The sequence below is a fragment of the Podarcis melisellensis genome (genome assembly GCF_964234715.1).
Source record: "Podarcis melisellensis genome assembly, chromosome: 2".
Taxonomy (NCBI): domain Eukaryota; kingdom Metazoa; phylum Chordata; class Lepidosauria; order Squamata; family Lacertidae; genus Podarcis; species Podarcis melisellensis.
The window spans coordinates 86852884-86876910 of record NC_138529.1 but is presented as its reverse complement, the minus strand read 5'-3'; the positions used below and the strand labels follow the sequence as shown (position 1 = coordinate 86876910).

The window sequence follows — 24027 nt, the reverse complement described above, 5'->3', positions numbered from 1 at the left end:
GACTACACCTAGCTCTTCATGAATTTGATGATGCCACTACAGTTCATATAATATAACAAGACACATAGGAACGAAGCTTCCTATAGACTCTGATTCGTTTCCCAGAAGACAAAACTAAAACTAAGAATTACAAGATTAGATGAGATACCTTATGAGCATACAGTGGTACCTCGGGTTAAGTACTTAATTCGCTCTGGAGGTCCGTTCTTAAGCTGAAACTGTTCTTAACCTGAAGTACCACTTTAGCTAATGGGGCCTCCTGCTGCCGCTGCATCGCCGGAGCACGATTTCTGTTCTCATCCTGAAGCAAAGTTCTTAACCCGAGGTACTATTTCTGGGTTAGTGGAGTCTGTAACCTGAAGTGTATGTAACCCGAGGTACCACTTTATTCTGCTTTAGATATGCAGTCGTACCTTGGTTCTCAAACAGAATTTGTTCCGGAAGTCCATTCGACTTTCGAAAACCAAGGGGCAGCTTCCAATTGGCTGCAGGAGCTTCCTGCACTCAATCAGAAGCCACGGAAGCTGCATCGGACGTTCAGCTTCCAAAAAACGTTTGCAAACCGGAACACTCACCAAAACATTTGAGTCACAAGGTGTTCGAGAACCAAGGTATGACTGTACTGCAACAGTGCTATAGAAGACACTGATCCCATTACCACTAGCTACACATGGGCAGAGAAGCTGATGGGGATTCCCCCCCCCCTAATAATAATAATAATAATAATAATGCAGCTTCTTCCCTGGGGCTGCTCCTAGAGATGTTTGAGTCACATATTAATTTGCCTTTTTATATAGGTGTTTTCATGTTAGTTAGGGATCAATGGAAGTTCTTCACTTAGTACAAGTGGAGCACTGCCCATCCTAATCCCAAACCTGCCCACCCCCAAGCTGTAGCCCAATCTCTTATGTTCCTTATCATTCATATGCAATATAATCTATCACATTTGGATACAGTCTGTTCTTGTTTCATAGCATTAGGCAAGAACCATGAAGAGCCTTCCCAACCAATCAGAAGAAAGCATTTCAATCTGAGCCAACCAGTTGCATGTTACCTGATGCTCTTTTCTGAGGCTGAGGTACTTTTTCTTCCACTTGCAAGCACAAGATTAAAGCAGCCACAAGCACAAGCCTTTCTTCTTTTCTTTTCTTTTCTTTTCTTTTCTTTTCTTTTCTTTTCTATGGCTATCCAGCCAGCCTACCAGCCTTTGCAATCAACAATGTATCTATGTGAGTTCATTGTTTAATTTCTACATTCATCACTGCCACACACATGTACACCCAAACACACATTTCAATGAGAGTGGTGGAAAACTATCCCAAAAACACGTTTGACTGGTGGGAAGGAGGGCAGGGAACCTGGTTTATTCATGGGCAAGACTGGGCCCTTTTTAATTGTTAGGGGGAATGGGAGGGGAAAGTGTTTCCTGGTGGCATGTTTGGCTGACATCATAAGCATGGAGTGGGGGAAGAAAATCTGGTTCCTTCATTGGCTGGACCAGGCCTTTTTATTTATATTCTCTTCACAATCAAAACCAACCGCCTTTAAAAATGTTAACATTAAAGTCTTGTTTTGCTACTAAAAAGTGGTGAGGAGGGGTGCCTACTTTTGGGTTGTAGATATGCTTAAAAATAAGACTTTGTTTCAGTCCTCTCCACTCCCACAAGAGCAACTCAAGGAAATGCTAATGTCCATACTTTCATGATTCATAAAAAGGTGTGCAAAACACAGAGCAGAGTATCTTTATCTTGCCAAGCAAGGCTGATGTTCATAATTACTGTCTCACAGTGACTTTCTTTTACTGAAGAGATGTGTTCCATCTCATCTATGCATGCATAAAGAAAACCTCCACACACACAAGTTAACTTGGAATTAGTACACTTCCATATAATACACACAACAGATCAGAAACTATGAGTCCATGCTTTAAGAGTCTGTTCCACTCCAACCTGTCCTTGTCCCAACTGCAACACACTTGCTTCTTTTCTCCTAAATTCATTAGCTTAATTTCCTGTTTCTTCAGTTCTGCTTCCTCCACCTATGTTGAAGAGTACTGATGATCCCCATATCAATGCACAGTACCCCACAGGCTTCCATGCCTCATCACCTCACTCAGTCTGCTGTTTTACTTGCGCAATGTCTCCTGCTGTGATAGCCACTGCCATGTTAAAAGTTTCCACCATATCCTTTTGTAACTTTTCATTAGATATCTGAACAGGAAGCACTGCTCCTTAACTAAACCAAATGGAATTAATTAGGAAACACAGAGATGACTGCACTGACTTTAGGGCTAACAGTTCCATTCCTCAGTTTCAGCAAGATATGGAACCACCACTTCCTGCCCTCTCCCTCAAAAAAGAACAGTCACATAGATCTTTCTGCGTACCTTCTATACTGCAGACCAAAATATTTCATACCCAGAACCAAGTTTATCTAATGAAACAGTAAGCTTCAATATGGCTCAATACATTTTTTTCAATCAAATGTTATTAAAAGTTTTCAACATAAAATACAATAAAAAGCACACTATAAAGAACACTATATACAGCAGCAACTTGCACAGTTGGAATTGCATACTACCATTTACCTCTTGGCTATACAGATCCTTACATCTTAAATTTAATCCAATGTTGGACTTACTGAAGGGGAAAAAATCAATTATTATGTGCAAAGCAGTCTACTTGGGAGATTCTGCTACTTCCACAAGCTAAACAACTTCCAAAAATTAAAAGGTAAGTCAGCATCTACTGTACTTTATTGCCAACAAGCTGTTGCATTAGAGAGCTGGTTTGCAGCCATCCTCTCTTATTACCAGTGCAGTAAGAACATTACACTATGGCTTTCAAGTAAATATACATATAGACACACAGACACACACACACACTTATTGCCCTTGCTACTATATTCAATGCTCAGATTTTTTCAAAGAAATGCTTCAGCATCCAACAAGAAAATACACTTTGCTATAAACAGAACTCACCCGATCTGCTGATGCAACCTCTTCACCAGCTAGACAGATAGGAGAGGCCATCTCCAGCACAGACATATTAGTAGGGGCATCAGTAGTTGATGAGGATCTGGGCCGGCCTGAATGAATATCCTGGAGTGACTTCCTGTTGATTTGGGGGCTTCCCTTTGGAGGCTCTGCCTTGCCCCGTCTGCTATGCAAGCTTGTTCCTCTCTTCATTTTAGGTGGCACTCTGATTTGTTGTAGAACTCTGTTCAGAGCTGTGGGGTGGGTAGAGACACCATCAATTTCAGCACATGTGCTTTGATTTTCCAATTCCGTTTCAAGCTCCAAATCAACCTGAGCTTGCTGAACATCATGGGGAGACACTGAGGACCTCCTACGTTGATGCTGGAAGAGATGCTTCAACCCTTGACCAATCACATTAATATTCTCCAAGGCATTGTGGGTAATTTTGGATAGCTTTTGCTCTGATTCATGCTGCCTTTTGGTCTCTGGATCTTGAGACTTTCCTCCAAGGTCAGGATCATCATAGAGTTGTTCACTACCAGAAGGCTCCATCAGATGACACCAAGCAAGTTTATTTGACAAGTCAGACACAGATGTTCTGTGCCCTTAAAATTTGTTTTTGCTGAAAAATGCCAAGATTGTCAGCCAATAAAGTGTGCAATTGCTTCAAGAGTGAATACACATGCAGCTGTGCCGCGGTGGTCTCATGCTTATCTACTGTTAAAACAAAAAAACTAGGGTTACACATCATGCACAGATTAAGGTTATTCACATTGAAAAAACATGCAGCTAGTTTACTCTCTTCTCAATCCTAAACTTTTCAAGCATTTTTTTTACCATGGAGATTAAGTGCATTTCCACTGCAGGTGGAACACAAAGCTTATGAAAAAATATTCCAAAACCAAATGCTATATTAAATATAGAAACTATACCTCCCTACCAGCAGAGCTGGTATACTGGAAGGCAAGGAAGATTTTGTCAGAGCCGTAACAAGCATACCCCAATTTTAATATGCGTTGTGCTACATGAGGCTGGATTTGGCAGCTTATCACCATGGTATTAAGGAAAGGCAATGTAACTCAACACATTGCTCTATATTTCTAATAAATTTTATGTTATTACAAACTAAAAAAAAATGGAAAAAAGCAAAATATCTTCTTTCAGGCAAGGACCAGAAGCAGGGACCAGATTCCACATTGCCAGCGCCAAAATATTTTGTAGGTACCAAAGGCCACTAGCAAAGGTTCTCTTAGGAATCTCAAATGTCTAAAATGATTGGTTCTTGTAGACGTGAGCAGCAGAATGGCAGCAGCATTAAAAGTGGGTCTTGTTCAGACTCACAGGAACAGATAATAATAATAATAATAATTTATTATTTATACCCCACCCATCTGGCTGGGTTTCCCCAGCCACTCTGGGCAGCTTCCAACAAAATATTAAATAACACAACCCGCTCCTTCAGGTATATTGCTTTGGGTAAGTGGAAAAGGCAAACAGCTATAATTATGTCACACTACAGGCAGGTAGCTGAGGAAGTAAGCAAGTGAACTCAAAGCAACTTGAATATTAAGAAAGGGAGCATTCATAAAGTTAACAATAACTGAACAGCCTTGTAATACGCTTGTTGTGATTAAGTGCGAATCACATGCATAAGCTGTGTAAGATGATAAAATGGACCATACAAATGAAGCTCAGTCTTGGCAGATCCTGCGTGAATTTTGAGAGAAGTTGATAGAGATATATAATGTTTAGACTGGAGAAAACATCCAACAGAACATATTAAGAGCCATTATGATGATCAGGACACATCTAGGATCCAGTTTGGAAGTCTGTTTTGCCAGTCCTAATACTTGAACCCATGACCCTGGGATTAAGAGTTTAATGCTCTACCAATTGAGATATCCTGCAAAAGCAAGCAAATATTGTCTGTACAAAAACTCTAGCACCTTTGCTACCCTTCTCAGAGGGTACCCTGCACAATATAGTGACCCACTGGAAATAAAGCCATCCCAAATTCTACCATTGTGATGTAACATGTTGCAAGTTCTGTTAATAGACTGAAAGTTGGGCTACCACTATTTTACCCAACAAAAAATAAGCAGGGGCATCATACACATTTGAAAACTTAAAGATACAACAAATGCCTCCAATATTAATTCCTACCATTAGTTTATATAAATATATACTATCCTATTGATGCGTAGTAGTATATTTCTGTGACGTATATAGCTAGGAATAAGGCAGCAGTTCTTATGGCCTGCTTTTATATGCTTTTCTGTGGTAACAGTTTAAATCACAATAATCTTATTTCTCCACGGACAAAAGACAAATTATGGCAATATAAGAAGTTATGCACAAGTGTCAGGAATCCACATGCAACAGCACCATTCCTCCTTTCAGGTGAGTAAGCAAACAGACCAGAAAGTATTTAATGGGACGTCCAAACTGGAAAATATGGGTACTGGCATCCAAACAAGTCAGGATATGAAACCATAGTTTGAAGTCGGCTTTTGCATCCTGGCTTGTTTGGCATTAACCATTATTTGCTTCCAGTATATTTCCTGACCCAATTTAAAGTTCCTATCTTAACCTGCAAAGTCCTAAGAGCAGGTTACTTGAAAAGATCACATCCTCCTTTGTATGCCTACTTGCACCTTAAAATTCTCTTCAGAAACCCTTCCCTAGGTGCCTCCACCAATGAAATGAGGCAGAGGGCAACTAAGGAGATGTGGTTTTTTAGTAGTAGCATATTAGCTATGAAACAGACTTCCCAGAGAGCCACGCCTGACACCTTCTTTATCTTTTTTCAGTGCATTTTAAATTGAGGCTGTACAGTAAATTATTCTATGGTGCCTCTGCGCAATGAAGCTTTTTGCAGTATTATTATTGGATATTACCTATTACTGTAAATTGTGTTTGATGTTTTTATTTATTTATAAAAACATTTATATACAACTGTGTCATGAAAATATATCACAGTGGTTTACAACATTATAAAAACATAAAACCACACAATAAAGTCATAAAAAGTTAAAAACCAACATCAACAGACCATTGTGGGGGAAGTACTCTTAATTGCCTGCATAGGCCTGGTGGAATAGAAAAGTTTTAAGCATGTGTTTAAAAGTTGGCACAGAAGGCGCCCACTGTACGTCTCTATTGATAGGGTATTCCACAGGACTGGGCCAATGAAACTGAAGGTTCTGTGTCTCATTGTTGCCAAAGAAGCCTCACCAACGCAGGGAACAACTAAATAAGTTTCTGCAGATGATCTCAGTGACTGAGCTAGAATATAAGGAACAAAATAAAAAAATTCCTTCCAGTAGCACCTTAGAGACCAACTAAGTTTGTTACTGGTATGAGCTTTCATGTGCATGCACACTTCTTCAGATACACCTGAAGTGCATGCACACGAAAGCTCATTCCAATAACAAACTTACTTGGTCTCTAAGGTGCTACTGGAAGGAATGTTTTTATTTTGTTTCGACTACGGCAGACCAACACGGCTACCTACATGTACTAGAATATAAGGGTTCAGGGTGATCCTTGGGGTATCCTGGACCCAAATTGTTGAAAGCCACCATGGGAATATTTACTGACGGGCTGTTATATAAATCTAATAAACAACTAGTTCTCATATCAGATACAACAGGATGTCATGGTTAGCTGCAGCTTCCTGACTTGTTTTGCTGCTTATCCAAAGGGAGGAGCAAAGCAGCTGTGAGTGCCTGAAGCTCATGCATATCTTGCCTTATAAAGCCAATATTTGATAATCTGAATGTGACCACAGTCATGTGATGCATAGAAAGAAAAATGATTCCAGATACAGAATTTCATCCCATTTATTTGGATAGAAATGACCTCCAATTCTTAAAAGGAAGTTTCTCTATGAAATTCACAACTCCAAGCTAGATACGCCTAGTACCCCCGCAAGCCCCCAATCCATTATAAGGTAGATACAATAGGATGAGTAACTGCAGAGAAACTCAGATTTGTTGCAATTAAAGTGGATCACACATATGCATTAAGGTTAAACTATATCATACACCTGAAACATTCAAAGAATGGGATTACAGACCTATTCCTATGGTATAACATTGTAAACACTCTCTACAGGCTCACTCCAATTTGTGGAATTAGCCATCAAAATACCCAGGGGGACTGCATTATCTATGGAGAATGCCAGAGGTGGAATTTTTAGTAATAACAAAAAAATTTCAAAACTCTGCTGAGTCATATTAATTCAGGCTGAACAGACTCCTCAAAATCTCATTTTTTAAAAACAGGCAGATTTGGTCCCCCATGATTCTGGGAAAATGTTTTAATCTGATAAACATTTGCTAATGAGAATGGACTGCAGATAGGCCAGAGATAACCTAGATGAATATTTTATTGGCTTGGCAGTAATCATATATGCATTGTGTGACTGGCTGTTATACTGTAGCTAAAGACCTCCCTGTAGTACCACAGATTAGAGTTTTGTGAAATTCCATCCTGCTAGAGAAGACTGCATAGATTCTACAACTAATCCAACAGCCCTTGTCATTCAATGCTTTGCCTATGGGGATCTCACTATGCAGCTATTTCAAGAGTCACTACATGTTGTCAGAAAATGCACTGCATTTGTGGTTAATGAACCAAGTGGCAACTAATAATAATAATAAAAATATTTATATCCCGCCCTCCCCAACCGAAGCCAGGCTCAGGGTGGCTAGCAACAATAAAATAATACAACATTCTAAAATCATTTCATTATAAAATTAATTCAAATCAAATTGATGGCAACCATTGGGCTAGAGCCAATTTTTTCCTATTTCTTTCTACTGTGTGTGGTCAGAACTTTTCTCATGCTCCCAAACATTTGCTGGTTTGCCCCTTACCCTTGAAATTCTCCATAAAAAATATTTCTGTATGTTCACTAAATTGCTTTGAAATATTCTACTATAGCAATGGCCAAGTCTCCAAGCTTATTACATGGAGAACTTTCACTGGAACTCATGTACTACCGGTTTTAGGGGGGGGAAACAGCAAAAGTGCTACCTAATGCAGAAGAAGAAACAAGCTGCAAAACACCATATATACGTATTTACAAACATTACAGAACTATTCTAGCATCCTCTCAGGTGAGACTTAACACAGCTATTGCAACTCAGATGCCAAGACACTACTTAAATATAGGGAGGAAAAGGTACTTACCTCCACCACTTATCCTTAAACATGACTGGCTGGTGGGGCTCCTCTGTCAAACAGCAGCTTGGGGGAGAAAAAGTTAGACAAAACTTAGAAAAGAAACATACACATCAAGGGAATATGACTTACTGAGGTTATTTTAAGTCCAACACTGTAATAATATCCCCCTAGTTATGGTTGGTCTCAGCATTACTAATAGGCAACAAAGAAGGAGTAGAAAAATGTGATGACTTCTGTGCACCTGCACATTCTGCTAAACTTCAGCTTACACAGCCATGCCCCTATTCTGTCTCTGCAGACAAAGAACTTGCTGGGAATTTGCCACAGTCAGTGAAAACTCTTGAATATTTGCAAGCTGAACTTTCCACATGCTCAAAGCTATTCAGGGATAGGTTTGCAACAGTGGATTAAGCTTCACTGAAAGGCTTTTCTGCCAAAAATAAATAAGATACCTTTCATTCTTTAATTGTTATTTTTTAATTTTCAGTTTTTTACAAAAAAAAACACCAAAGTTACATGAGAAGAATGCTTCTAAAGCAGTAGGACTTCCCCTTCTCCTACCTAAATCAGCTGCTGTGGGTCCCTCAGAGCAGATTTTATAGGCACATGGGGGGAGACTGGAGAGGAAGCAGGCCCCATTATGTGAGCACTTCTGCACAGACCTCATTGGAGTCCACACTATAATTTATTATTTTTAGCATTAACGAATACTAGAGCAGGAAAAGAGAATTCAAATCGCAGAGAAGGCCCATCAAGCTGAAGGGTTAAACTTCAAAAATGTTTCATAAAAGCATCAAAAATTGGAAGGCACACAACTATCCCATATACAAATTTTAATCAGCAAGTAGTAATTGAAGCAGCATATGGCAAAGCACCTCTTACACAGGGATCTCTAATTCAGATTATTCCATTTTGGCTTGAATCCTAATTTTCCTCCCATGAATGAAACAAAGTCCACATACATGGAACAAGGATTTCCCATCTTCTGCAGCTCCCTACACCCTCTGAAAATGAAAGATTGCTCCTCTTTAGGAGTCCCTTGGGAATGGTGCAGAATATGATGTAGGGGGCCTGGGGATGGAAGAATTGGCAGGAATTACTTTTTTCTTTAAGTGAATGAACAACTTAGAATCAAACTCTTTCCAACATCAAAACTTGTGGATGTTTCCACGTATATAAATATTGGGAGATGGGGGAGATTTTACAGGCAGATATTGATTTCCAGTGCACACATACCATGTTGGTGCTTTATTCCCATATTTTGCTCACTGCCATATTTGTGTTGACGATAAACATTTAACTAACTACTGTGGACAGAATAAGTTGCCATTCAGATGATCTGTATAGGAAAACTCTTACCGACTAGAACCAAAATATCAAAATAAGGGTGTGTTGAGGCCAGTGTCCTTGCTGCATTTCAATTTAGTCTTGTCACTAAGGTAAAGGTAAAGGGACCCCTGACCATTAGTTCCAGTCGTGGCCGACTCTGGGGTTGCGGCGCTCATCTCGCTTTATTGGCCGAGGGAGCCGGTGTACAGCTTCCGGGTCATGTGGCCAGCATGACTAAGCCGCTTCTGCCGAACCAGAGCTGTACACGAAAACGCCATTTACGTTCCCGCCAGAGCGGTACCTATTTACCTACTTGCACTGTGACGTGCTTTCGAACTGCTAGGTTGGCAGGAGCAGGGACCGAGCAACGGGAGCTCACCCCGTTACGGGGATTCAAACCGCCGACCTTCTGATTGGCAAGTCCTAGGCTCTGTGGTTTAACCCACAGCGCCACCTGCATCCCTTAGTCTTGTCACTAGCTGCTCTGATAACTAATTTTCATTATATCTTGTACACTGTGCATTCTCCTTCCAGATTTGTGGGATCCTTAATGTAACACTGGCACACACCACATGCAATTAATATGTTGGGGAGGGAGACACAGGTGTACCCAGAAGTAAAGTAACCAGAAGTTAGCAAGCTACTTCTTAAGTGGTGAATCGGCATATGAGTACAGCAGAACAAAGTGAGCATTTAACATTTATTTTGATAGAATCATAGAACTCATAGAATCATAGGCACCACGAGGATCATTCTAGCCCAACTCGCTGCAATGCAGGAATCTTTCACCATATGTGGGGCTCAAACCCACAACCCTGAGAATAAGAGTCTCATATTCTACTGAGTGAGCTATCCCTCAGTTTGAGTAGAGACCAAGGTAGAAAGGAAAGCATCAAACTGAACATACAGTCTAGATTTATAATTTGGCCTATTCTAGTTCTCTGTGCCATGTATTGAATTACTCACAGCTGGACAAGTTTCTAAACTGCTTAAATTTTAAAATGTCCAAATCCCAGCTCCCTAATATGACATTCTAATTGTTGCAGTTAAAATTATTCCAAGAGGAGGATACAAGGATGAACAAAGCAATTGACATATTATGCCATGTCGGTCCCACGGAATACAAATCATAATCATCATCCATACAGTAGATACACAGCTGCCCTAAACAACATCTGAGAAAACAACTGATAGGCAGCTTGGATTTATTTATATCATATGAGGTAGAATAGTGCAGTTTGTGAACTACACCTGGGTAGCAGCCCAGCCAAGAAGATGGTTCACCAATGTCATCACTATTTTTTTCGATTTGGGTCTATATTTTATTTTATTTATAAATGGAGAAATGGGGGCGCAGAAGAACAGACAAGATAGGAAAGGAGAAAATGGAACAGATATTGTGAAATATTGAGTGGCTCTGTATTGTATTTCCTACAACGCACAGCCTTATCCCAAGCTAGTCACAGCCTCTTCAAAATGTAACCAAATATGATGTCCAGTAGGTGAAACACAGCTTGTGGGTGGTAAAATGCTTTTCCCCAAAACACAAAGTGGAAATGTAGACTGCTGTGAGAACTGTCAAAGACACTTGTGGCTTTGGAACGATCTTGAAAATCCTAATGCTGCGATTAGCAGAATAATGCCTTATAACTTTTCAAAATAAAATTACCACAGAAGGATTACAGGCAAGCTGCCTATATGATTTTCCCACCTGCACCCCCATTCCTCCAACTGGCTAATGCCACTGAACCCTGCAGAGAGGGGGAAAAGAGGAACCCTGCATACTTATGCAACTCCTGGAAAACAGATTCCTCTGGTTGTGTCACTCAAGTGCTGCCACTTTGGTATTCTGGCCAGAGGCAGCCAGAACGTCAGCAAGAATTGTAAAATTCAAAAGCTAGAAGCTACACTTATTTCAGTAATTGTTCAAATACTTGGTCAAGTTCATTTATCATTTTTCTGTTCTTTCCCCCCTCTGTGCACCCACCCACACAGAAAACTATGTCTAAAAAGATATACAGATACATGCAAATGAAGTTGATGCCTAGGAGATACGTACTGGTTTATAAAAATCATGAAGATAGCATATAGGTAGGCTAACTACTTGTTTCAGAGTCATGTTGTTCTGTTCATGCTGTTCTGTTCCTTGAGAACAGTTGGCTCCAGTCTTCTTATAAAAAAAAGTTGATCAATACTCTATTTTAGAGCAATTTCCTACCTGTGATGTGGAAGAAAGATAGCATTGACATACGCAGCCATGAGGCAGCTAGCAAACCATTTCAACCATAACTCAAAAGCAGAAATGTGGTCTGATTAATTTTGCTGTATACAGATGAGAGACAACAGTTTTTGCATCCAGCAGTACAAAACAGGTGATGGCTAAAGAAACTATGCCAACTACAGGACCCTGGCTTTTTCATCACAGTAAGGCATTTGGAAGTCACAAGAACTTGCAACTGGTAAAGAAAGAATCAATAAATCTGATGTCCACCTTTCACAACCAGTACCTAGCATAGGAATCTTAACAACAGCCTTTCTGAAGAAAACTTTTATTCCATTCAGAATTACAGTTGGCACACATAAAAAAAATTAATCTAAGTTTACTCAGCAGATTTTATGTCACTTAAAGAACTGGAGCAAGCACTCTTTGGAGTTTAAGAAAACTGTAAAAAACAAAATACCTGCCCCCAAAATAAGTTTCTCAGTAAGGTATGTACTTTTTCATACTTCTGATATAGCACCCTATATCAGGCTATGATAAATATTGTTTAAATATACCTTTTTTATTAAACCAAGTGCATTGTTAAGGTAAGATGACAAACATTCAAGTTATACAGGACACACACATGCTGTATAAGTGTACAGATACTGCAAGTTGCTTATCACTGTTTCAGATCTGGTTTAGGTATCAATCCTGATTAACAGTAAGTCAGCTAAGGAACAGGAAGTATATACCTGTACCAAACTTAAGAGTTCTTAAGCAGTTTTCAAATTCTTATAACACATCCTTATGTTTAGATCTGCTTTAAAGCAATCCTACCAGTAAAATTAGAGGATAACTCATGTATACAGCTCCAATAAGTTAAGAGCTGCATAAGGAAGACTTCAAAAAAATGCTCCTCACCATGTCAATGGATCAGGCAGGTTTTGGCTAATCAGACAATCCTAGGAGTGTCTTCCTAACACTAGAACTTCAGAGGGGGAGTGTGATCTATGTCCCATCCTCAAACATTGATATAAGGTTGTCTCTGCACCAACCAGGCAGTTGGTGCTCCCAACCACCTAGGATGGTCTTTTACAAATTGCATCACTATTACCAGCTGAATTTCACTTCCTTCCATTCTTAATGCATTTGATGCATCACTCCTTCTAATGCAGAACTGACTGTGCATTACTCCATCCAATAGCAAACGGAGGTGGCAAGTGCCAAAAGAACTGGATCGAAGATGGAGACATTGAAAAATAAGAGATTCTCAGTGTGCTTGGGAGGACCCAGAAATTTACAAAACCACCTTATTTAACAGAATTGATAATTATAGGTGACCAGCAGGCTCATGGAAGAGGGGTGGATTGCTCTGCCCCTCCTCCACCATTCTCTTACCTTCCATGCAGAGGAAGGAAAGCTTACCAACACATAATCGTTGTAACAGAAGTACAAATTAATCAAGGGGTGGGGTTTTTTTGGGGGGGGGGGTCAGTCATTTTTAGAAACAATCCAAATGCTGTTCTTCACCTCCCCCTTGAACCACCAGCATAGCAGAGTAAGCAAAATATCAAGTATCCAGGTCAGTTAGCCAAGAAATATCCTGAGTTCATATTCTTCGTGTACTTCCAAATATATTTGATAAGGTCAAGTGGGCAACAGTAGATGTATCACTGCACTAATCTTCCATGCAGCTTCCAAATGGTTTTGACACCAAAGAGTATGCCTACTGAACGTTTTAAGTTCAAAATGTCAGTAAAGTGGACCTGATGGCAATCATTACTTTTTGTGACAGCTTCATGTTAATAAGTGAGTTGACTATCTTCCCAGTTTCTAGGTAGTCAAGTCATCCCAAAAAATGTATCCAAAATGTATCCAAGCTCCTATCATGTTGCTATCTCATATCACTTGGCATAGCCCAACAAATAAGCAGTGGTTTAATTCCCCACCCACCTTAAAGCAGCTTCAAATTTAGGGCCATAATCCAAGCAGCACAACCAATTTTACCAAAGCTCAATCTCTGCTTAAGTACAGTGGTACCTCGGTTTACGAACAGTCCTGTTTACAAATTATTTGGTTTACGAATTCCGCAAAACTGTAAATAGTGTTCCGGTTTGCGAACTTTACCTTGGTCTACGAATGGAAGCAGGGCACCAGCTGTGGGGGGGGGGGGTCTGCTTAGGAAAAGCACATCTTGGTTTAAGAACGGATTTCAGGAACGCATTACCGTATTTTCCCATGTATAAGATTAGGGGTTTTTCCTAAATGTCAAAATGTCAAATATTAGGGGGTGTCTTATACTCTGGGCAATCTCCCCCCATTTTCTTAAATCTGAGACCCCAAGAATAGGCGTCTAATACATGGGAGCGTCTTATACATGGGAGCGTCTTATAGACGGAAAAATACGGTAAATTCACAAACCAAGGTACCACTATAGCTTGTGTTGTTGTTGTTTGCTTCTCTTCAGGAAGATGTTTTTTAAGTTACCTTGCATATTTAAAATCTTGATAGATTAAGAGGTTTAAGTTCTAAAAGGGTATTTAAGATTCTGTGGGATAAATTGCTTTCAACATCCTCCTGCACTTCTGGTATCCACAGGTCAATAAATTTGGGGTGACAATGAGTGCCAAGTAAAAAGTTCTGCTGTCACCAGGACCTGCCAGTTCTCCAAAAGGTAGGGGCTTCTCCCCAACCCCATGCTCCGTCTTTAAAAAAAAACTGAGGTTGGAGACCATACAATCTTCTTCAGCTCACAGCTAGCAAGAGGCTGTGTGCCATCTTCTGCTGCTTCTTTGCCTGCCAGGTGGTTGAAAGCAAGCTTTCACTCATGTTTAGAGCAGCCGAATGATCAGGGATCATGCTTCTCCAGTATCATGTGCCCAATAATCTTGGTCATCGGGGCCTAACTGGCTCTTGCCATGGCAGGGTGAGAAGAGAAGTAGGATCATCTAAATCCTGCTCTTTATGTTTTTAGTTGGCAGTCAACTATTTATAACACAATGCTCAGTAACTAAAGTTACTCTTACATAGTGAAAAGTCAGCCCTGCACAGATAAGAAAACAGACCAACAGAGATCTGTCAAAGCAAGAGATTTATAGAGTAAGGATTGTCAAATTTCAGAAGGGGCACACACATATTAATTACATCGTTCTTAGCATACTTCAAGATATGGTAGAACAAGGTAAAACAACTCATAGAAATGACTTTGGGTGTGGCATTCTTCTAAAGAATCTTAGCCTGAACCTTGCAGATCTGTGCTGCTATCTAGCTATGGACAAGTTAGCTCTGTACAGTGGTACCTCGGGTTAAGTACTTAATTTGTTCCAGAGGTCCGTACTTAACCTGAAATTGTTCTTAACCTGAAGCACCACTTTAGGTAATGGGGCCTGCTGCTGCCGCCGCGCCGCTGGAGCACGATTTCTGTTCTCATCCTGAAGCAAAGTTCTTAACCTGAAGCACTATTTCTGGGTTAGCAGAGTCTGTAACCTGAAGCGTATGTAACCCGAGGTACCACTGTACTGAGCTTTCAAAAGTAGTTCACGTAGTGCTCCAAGAATTATCTTTTCTGTGCACTACATGCTCAATAGTAATTGTAGACTGGTACAACATGCATGATTCAAACTGCTGCGCAGATGCTGTAGTGCTGTGACTTGGACCCCTTTCCATGTTTTCTACATGCATACATTGCATGTCCATCTTAAAATATGGTGTAATTTCACATTAATGTTAACTGCTTGCTCTTAAACATCTGCTCTCATACATCTTTGGTGTATGTTCTGATTGATTGATTGATTGATTGATTGACAGATTGATTCCATAACCCTGTATCACGAAACTTTTAATGTCTAATGTTTTACAATTTTTTATGTGCTGTAAGCTGCCCAAAGTGGCTGGGGAAACCCAGCCCGATGGATGGGGTATAAATAATTATTATTATTATTATTATTATTATTATTATTATTATTATTAGGCATCTATGTGGCTTTGCATGTATCTGAATACAGATCTCACACTTACAGAATCTCGAAATATACCAAGGCAGAGAATAACATTTCTGGGTATTTAATTTATACTACTAAGCATCATGGGCAAGATATACAAAAGACTACAGGCAAGAATTTCAGTGCCGTCACTTCTCCTAACAAACAGCCATATATCATGGAATAGAAAATGTTCTGTACAAATAGAGATTCTGATTCTTGATTTTACACATCTCATCATTACAATGGATAGCTTCATTTTTTTAAATCTATTTACTTAAACAAAAGTACATTGTGCGGCACCATTGTGCTTTCAGATTTGGCAGAGGGTTAGAAATAATGTTATTATAAAAGCTTTCTTCTTCACTGCAACCAGTAGCTTATTTTAGTTGGGGACAGTGTTGTAGACTGGTGATGTGTGGGAGGTTCAGATTCTGAGGTTTTGGGTTTTTCTAAAAGTAGACCTAGCCACCTTCAGAATAAAAAGTTACAAAGCAAAATGGGCAGAAAGCATTCCAAACAACTGTGTTCTAAGGTTCAGCCTGCTCCCAACTTTCAGCGTTCTTAGTCAATGACTAAACACAGAGAGGTAACTGGCAAATACTAGTGAGAAATTTAGATAATTATACACAGTCAAAAACTGGAAAATGGTTTCAAAATGACTTATGAGCCCTTCCATTCAACAGGGAAGGGCTTCATTTTGAAGCATTTTTTGTCTTCCTTGGTGCATGTGTCACTCTAGAATTTTTTCTCTCTAAGATTCAGACAATGGAAAGGGCAGACCTGGTGCATTTTAAGGGACTGCCCAGTTCACTCGAAAGCTGCTTTTTTGTCTTCAATGGCAAAAAAGAAATTGTTGCCCCCCAAAATTAACAGGAGAGATCCAGGAGTATAGTGTAGCTGTGACTGGGCAGTAGGATGCCCACCCAAAAGCACAAGTCATGATCTTTGTGACACAGGGTTAATTTCATGCAAAAGAGATTTTAACCCGGTAATACAAATACCGCTGGCCACGTGACCCGGAAGTGTCTCCGGACAGCGCTGGCCCCTGGCCTCTTAAGTGAGATGGGCGCACAACCCCAGAGTCTGGCAAGACTGGCCCGTACGGGCAGGGGTACCTTTACCTTTAATACAAATACAAATAAAATGCATCATTAACACATCCATATTCTAAGGGCGAGTGGGGACGCATTGTGATTGAGAAAGTGTGGGTTACATCAGCCCTGAAAATTAGCCCACTGCTGCTGTACTAACTTTGGAGGACAGAGCTGAGACTGATCGGCAATACAATTTCTGCTCTTGCTCTCAATGCAGTATTGCTAGCCTATGTTTAACTGACAAAAGTTCAGCAGGAGGTGTGAACACATGTGGCTTGATCCTCCAGATGTTGCTAAATTACAATTCTCATCATCCCTAACCACTGGCCTCTCTTGCTGGGGCTGATGGGAGTTGTAGTTCAGCGGCATCCAGAAGGCCAAAGATTCCCCATCCCTGATCTAGAGTAACATAACCAGAAACTTGAGTTCTTTCCATGGTTTAGGGTGCTAGAGCAGTGCAGAAATTCATACTGTTAAGCTTTTTCTATGGAAATAAAATTACAGTATGAGGAAAGCTTCGCCTGCTGACACTTATTACTACTTTGTAAGTAGTAGTAATACACATCTTATTATCACTTGTGTGTAGCTCCAGGTTTATTTTTGGACCCTTGGACTCATACCCTCAAACCTAAGTACATCTAACTGTTAAAATAAAGGTAGGACAGAAAATACCTACCAAAGGAACTTCAAATGATACCCTCAGCCTTAAGATATAGATCCTACTATCATCAGCCAAATGATACAGAACCTGAAATAAGTATTCATTAAGGGTTGTAGTCAGGTGATCAAGTAATGCAGCTTATGCGAGAACATTCATTTCCCTACCATATTACACTTGCTGCAATAAATCTTTCATTTGAAGACACGGTTAAAAATAAGTTGCTTCACAAATATAAGCAGACATCACCATTACAGCTGCAGAGCCATTCCAGATAGATTTAAAAAACATATCTTTAAAGATGATTTCACCTACATTCAGCCACAATAAAGCAGTTGTACAAACAGGCATCAAAAGAACCAAAGTAAAAGAAATGAAGGTCTGAAGTGTCTATTATTCTGAGAAACCTCAACAGGTAGTGTCAATATTTTAAGGCCTGAAGGCATAGTAAAGGAAAATCAGAACAAAATCTACCATCTTACAAACATATATATTTTCCAGAAGGCATTTTACCTGCTGAGATTATAGATTCTCTGTAGAAAATGGAAATTTATCTGCTGGATCTTTAGACCAGAAGAGGGATAGAAATGTTCTAACAATTAAATAAGTAAAAGTGGTACTTCTGGCATCAGTGCCACAGCCTACCCAGTGCTATTTTGATTCATCATGATCATCAGGGAATAAACATAAGGGGAGAGAAAAAGAAAGATAATATAGGAGGGGGAAGTTAATATAAAAGAAGCAGGGATCAAGGATAAGGTAACAAGCTGAGTGTGAAAGAATAGTAAGAAAAGCAATTGACAGGTAAAAATACTTTTGAAAGGCCTGTTGGGGTAGGGAGTAAAAAATGTACAAGAAAAATTCTGTGACTGACTCTGTCCTTGAACCACTATTTTGTGACTGGTGGGCCTCAGTGATTTTCAGCTATCTCAAGTGAGCCCTGCACATAGAACATTTGACAATCTATCTTATAATTGTCAGAGAGGCATATGGGAATCACAGGGTTAAATAGCTGGTGGTGACTTGTGGACTCCAATGAATACTTGCCTATTCATGAAGAATCACCATAGCTCTGCAGTGCCCTTGGTTCACAGTTGGGGAATAACTGGGTTTTGTGGCAGCTGCTCCTGAGTAATTGATGATGATGATGATAATTTTTATAATTTGTACCCAGTCCATCTGACTGGGTTGGCCCAACCACACTGGGCAGCTCCCAACAAATATAAAAGCATAATAAAACATCAAACATTAAAAATGTCCCTATACTGTACAGGTCTGTCTTCAAGTGTCTTCTGAAAGTTGCATAGTTATTTATCTCCTTGACATTTGATGGGAGGGCATTCCACAGGGTGGGTGCCAGTACTGAGAAGATCCTCTGCCTTGTTCCCTGTAACTTCATTCTCACAGTGAATGAACTTTTTTTGCTGATAATTCCATAGTAGGGATAGGATCAGGCATTACTCAGTCACCCCTAACATGCTTTTGTCTGGAGAAAATACTTATCTACTGTGCTTCAGAATCTCAAGCTCTAAACAAGCAATACACCACCACCTGCCATGCAAGAAAAGCAGTTGTAAAAATTTATATGTACAGAAAGCCAGAGTTCTTTAAAAAATCTTTTAGAAATGTCTAGTCCAGTTCAAGTGAGGTCAGTTATGCAAGCACCAGAATATCAGAATTGCAATGCTTCAGTGCACATGTGCATATTCAACTAATTTCATCTCCAATGTTCTTTACATTTTAGCTATTTGTTTTTAGCTATTTGTATTTAGATGCAACCATGTGTCATTAAGGGCTTTTGGCACTCCTTCGGAGGAAAGAAATGTTGTCAGATTACATTCAATTTACACACCATTTTTTCCCTTCACTGTCCTAGTGTCTGTTCTGCCAGAGAAAAGCAAAACCTAGGCAGGGAAAGAAAGCATTTATATATAACGCTTTCATTATCCAAGTGTTCTGGGCTCTTTAACCAACAGTTGCAGCAACAGCACTACTTAAACCTAGTTGTCAAGTGTTACTATTTTAGATATCAGCAAAGAGCACATTTGGTAAGCTATGAGATCTGATCACAAGCATTAAAAAATATTTGCTAAAACACTATCAGTTGCTTTGTTTTTAAATATAGAGGGTGAAATCCAATGTCACTTGAGTGGCATTCCACTCACACAACTGGACTGCCCCTTTCTCCCAGTGCCCCACACACCCCCATCGACTAAAGGGAAGAGGAAGGGCATGGCCAATTACTCACACATGGATGCAATTAGGTAAAACTCAGAGGTCATACGAACAACCTGGGTATGGGTGATTCCCCGTTTCTTATAAAGATGTGGATCCGTCTCAAAGTCAGTCTTAAAGTGTTTCCTTGCACAGGAATAAATGCTTGTGCCATGATCAACAACACAAACGCATGCTTAGTCAAGTGAAAACAGAATCTGATGCAGAGGGTGAGGATTACCAGTTACATGACCATTGAGCTTTTGAATTAATTAGTCTACTGTCTCACACAGAAACACATACACACAGTCTCACAAAAGGTATATACTGCGTGACTGTAAAAAAAAAAAGCCTTTAAGCGGTTTACTAAACCTTAAGATTGTCAATAAAAGACTGTTAAAAACAGCTATTTAAAAACATTCAAAAGATAATAAAATCAACTAGGGCCACAGGGAAGATATATCACTATTACTTACAATCCAAATCCATCCAGTTTTGTATGATTAACAAAATAGGAGGAACAGCTAAAATGATTAAGGCCTTGTGTTTATCTTGACACTAATTACATATCATAAGTTCCACAATACTAGTACCAAGAGAAACTTCCTCCCCAGCAAGGGTGCCAACTTGAATAAAATATTGTGGGGGCCCAGTTAAACCCCGCCCCACATAATTGAACACATGATGCAGTGCACACACACCATTTGAATGGGAATGCCCATCAACTTTGTAGAGGCCCAGCCCCCTCAAATATTTTATTGTGGGGGCTGAATCCCCCACAGTCCCTTAGGAAGTGGCTCCTATGCTTCCCATGGCGAACAACAGATGAGGGGAGAAATTTCATCGTTGTTAAGGCCACACCAATACATTTTGGGTTGTTTAAATACCCTGGTGTATCATTTTTCTCTTTGATCTAGTATATAAAAAAACAGAAATTAAAAAAGTAACAATAAAACTGTGCATGCACAGATAAATACCTTTGTGCACACAAAGAGCAACAACCCATATACACAGGAAATTCCTAATGTGGATGCAGCCTAACACAATTTGCTTTACTCAGTGCGAACTCTTTCCTTCTAAAGCAGGGGTGGCTAACTCCCAAGAGACTGTGATCTACTCACAGAGTTAAAAACTGGCAGGGATCTACCCCCTTTTGGGGTTCAGGTGAAAGTTGTTGAGTTTTTTTCAGGGGGGAGGTAAAATGTTGAGCTTTTTTTAGGGGAGCCACAGTTGTTCAGCTTCTTTGGGGGGAGCCAATGATCAACCAGTGATCTACCACAGATGTCCAGTGATCTACTGGTAGATCACAATCTATCTGTTGGACATGCGTGTTCTAAAGCAACCAACTCAGTACATCAAATCCAAATCAATGAATGCCACATCACTTTTTCAAAGCTGTCTCCCATGGTAACATTTTCTGTTCCAATTCTTTTAATAGCTTCCCATGCTAGAGACCTATTAAACTTCTAATTCTGCTTGGAGATATTATTACATTTATTTTAAAAAGGGAAAGGTTTGCTTAGGGAGCAACAAACCAGGAAGAATTAGGGTAACCAATTTAATAGAAGACACTTTACTCTGGAGCAGCACTTGAGGCGGATCTTCTGCTCTCCCCTAGCATGATAACTGGAATCAACAAGGGTTTTAAGTATTTACACATCAATGGTACACCTAATGGATTACAAATGCAAGGAACAGTGTAGGCTGTTGGTTAGCAAACTATCAGAAGACACCGACAACTGTACAAGAATCCCTCCCACTCAAGTTTTTCCAATATCTGCAACTGTTCCATAATACATCCCATGATAGTCTTTCCTTCCACTCAGATGCAATGTGAGATTCTGTTCCTAAGAACACAAAAAACCTGCAAGATCAGGCGAGTGACCCAGCTAGACTGGCATCCATTTCTCAGTGCAAAAACCCACATGCAGGACTCAGATTCCCAGCAACTGGTATTAAGAGGCATACTGCCTCTGATAGCGGAGGCAGAGCATAGCCTTGTTCTCCATGAATTTGTCGAAACTCCTTTGAAAGTCATATTAGTTGCTTCCTGCAGGAGCGAGTTCCATAGTTTAACTACACACACTGCATGAAGTACATTATTTTATCTGTCCTGAATCTTCCAACATTCAACTTGGGATGCCCACAAATTCTAGTGTTATGAGATAAGGATAAAACATTTCTCTATCGAATTTCTTGGTCCTTGCAGTACCTTTCCTGATCTGCAGTACAGACCCAAGTTGAGCATCTAATATTGCATTTTTAAACACGTTCCAAGCATTTTGGAATGAAATGACCCCCTTGACTTTTCAATTTCCCCTTTTCCCAACCCCCTCATCTTGTGTTTCCAACAGTAATCATGTTGAATTTTCTTGGCAGCTGGCCATTTACAAGTACCGTATGTTTAGTTTAATAGCACTATGGTCACTGCTCCCAACAGCTCTGACTACACTTACACCAGGTCCTGGTCCCATAATCCTAATAATTCTTTAATAATTCACAGCAAACCAGAATACAGCTGTGCCAGTATCTTAGTTTTTTGAGTTAACCCCACTCCTTGGCAACGCTACAGAGAAAAAGCACCTTCAAATGGTGTTGGAGGCCCTCTTTCCCACACTATTCTACTTAAAACAACAACAGCAACGAAAAACCAGACCAGCAACTGAAAAATAAACCGGCCCCTGCACAGATGCAATCTCAACTCCGGCCGCCTAAATCTGTTTACTTTTGCGATGGTGGCATGCTGCAAAGCAGAATCTGAAGGCACGGGAGAGGTGGTGGTGGGAGAGGGGAGGAAATCAAAAGAGCCCGTTTAAGACACAATGCACCGCTTTAGCGTATGTCTGGTTTAAAATAGAAGCTATTAAAAACCTGCCTAAAAACCCATGCGTGCAAGGGTGCATGCGTGTGTGTGTGTGTGTGCATACACACACACACACACACACGTGTGCATGTACACATATACAGTATACCCACAACCTTAAAGCAGCAACCAACATCACCAAGAACGAGATCTAACTTTGACTTTCCCCAGCCCTGCCCGTCTCTTCCTCCTCCCATGGATGCGATTAATTTCGGGGCAGAGGGGATCACTCAGAGAAGGGCTGCTTTGGAAGTGGGGGGGGGAGAGAAGAGGAGGAGGAACATACAAGCCCCCTCCCCCCGCAAAGAGTTCTGAGGGAACGAGAAGGGGCAGCAGCAGTTAGGGAGGAGGAGGGAGCACGAGAAGCGGCCCCAACTGACGAGAAAGGGGCCTCCGTGGGGGTTGGGGGGTGCATTAAGACCCTCCTCGCCCGCAACCCCGTCCCTGAGGGTGGGCGCTGAGAAGGGGGAGCGCAGCTGGGCCCTGGCCGAGGAGAGGAGGCGGCAAGAGAGGAAAAGCGGAGGGTCGGGAAAAGGAAGACGCTGCTGCTGCTGCTGCTGGAGGGTCGCTTACCGGCTGTGGGAGTCGCGGGAGGCGACGCCCCAACGACTCCTGTGCTGCTCCTGCTGGTGGTGGTGGCGGCGGCTGGTCCTCCATCCCAGCCGGGCTCCCAGCGCCGCCGCCGCCGCCGCCAACTCTTCTTTCCCCCCCCTCCCTCCTCCTCCTCCCGCCTCCTCACGGCAAAGACAACGACGCCGCGTTATTGCGCAAGCGGGGAAGGAGGAGGAGGCGGGCGCGAGCCACAGAAGCACATAACCCTCGCTCGCTCTCTGACGTCACGCGCGTAGCTCGAGGGGCGGCGCGAGGAGCCCTTCGAGCGGCTAGCCCCGCCCCCTCCCTCCTCCTGCTGACATTGGAGGAGGAGGGCGGAGGGTTGGAACGCTGGGGATGCGGTGAAGGGTTGGCGGGAAGGGGGCGGGGCATCCTCGCGCCTCTGCGGCGGGTTCGGCCTCTGTGGTTGAAAGTGCGGGTGGTGCTTCCTCTTTCCCACGGTTGCCAGGGAGCAGGCACACGCTTGGCTGCGCGCCAGAGCCACGTGCTCGGTCCGAAAGAGGGTTGTTTTTTTTCGGGGGGGGGGGGTGAGATGGTAAGCAGCTTCAGAGGCGCACGCGTTGTTTTTCTTTGCTCTGACATAGAGGCTAAATTGCACGTTCGTTGCCACCTCCTCTCCGTTTATTATTGTTTTTTAGGTCATCCATCGCTTACCGGTAATTTTCATTTTATAACTCAGTGAGCCTTATTTCTGAAAAGGCGTGCATAGGATTGCACTGAAGGCACGCTTAAAAATAAGAATCCCGTATTTCATCTCAGAAGCTGAAGGTGGCTTACATTATTCTCCCCATTTTATCATCGCAACAAGATCGTGACTGATCCAACATCACATCCTTGACTGTGGAGTTGAATCCGGTTCTTACTAGTCCTATTCGGATACTGCCATGTTGATCTGAAGACAAGG

General features: G+C 41.2%; 1 protein-coding gene across 2 annotated transcripts in view; it reads right to left on the bottom strand.

Annotated features, from left to right (window-relative positions):
• TMCC1 (transmembrane and coiled-coil domain family 1) overlaps positions 1-23292 on the bottom strand; it is a 118509-nt gene extending 95217 nt beyond the window's left edge. The window contains exons 1-3 of one of the 2 annotated variants that reach the window (XM_081902185.1): positions 23085-23292; positions 8174-8230; positions 2981-3694 (exon numbers count right to left, since the gene is read on the bottom strand). In XM_081902185.1, coding sequence (XP_081758311.1) covers positions 2981-3529 — 549 coding nt within the window. In that variant the 5' untranslated portion in view covers positions 3530-3694; positions 8174-8230; positions 23085-23292. The remainder of the gene's footprint in view (positions 1-2980; positions 3695-8173; positions 8231-23084) is intronic. The other variant, XM_081902186.1, reaches the window with a different exon arrangement.
• Between the last annotated feature and the right edge of the window lie 735 nt (positions 23293-24027).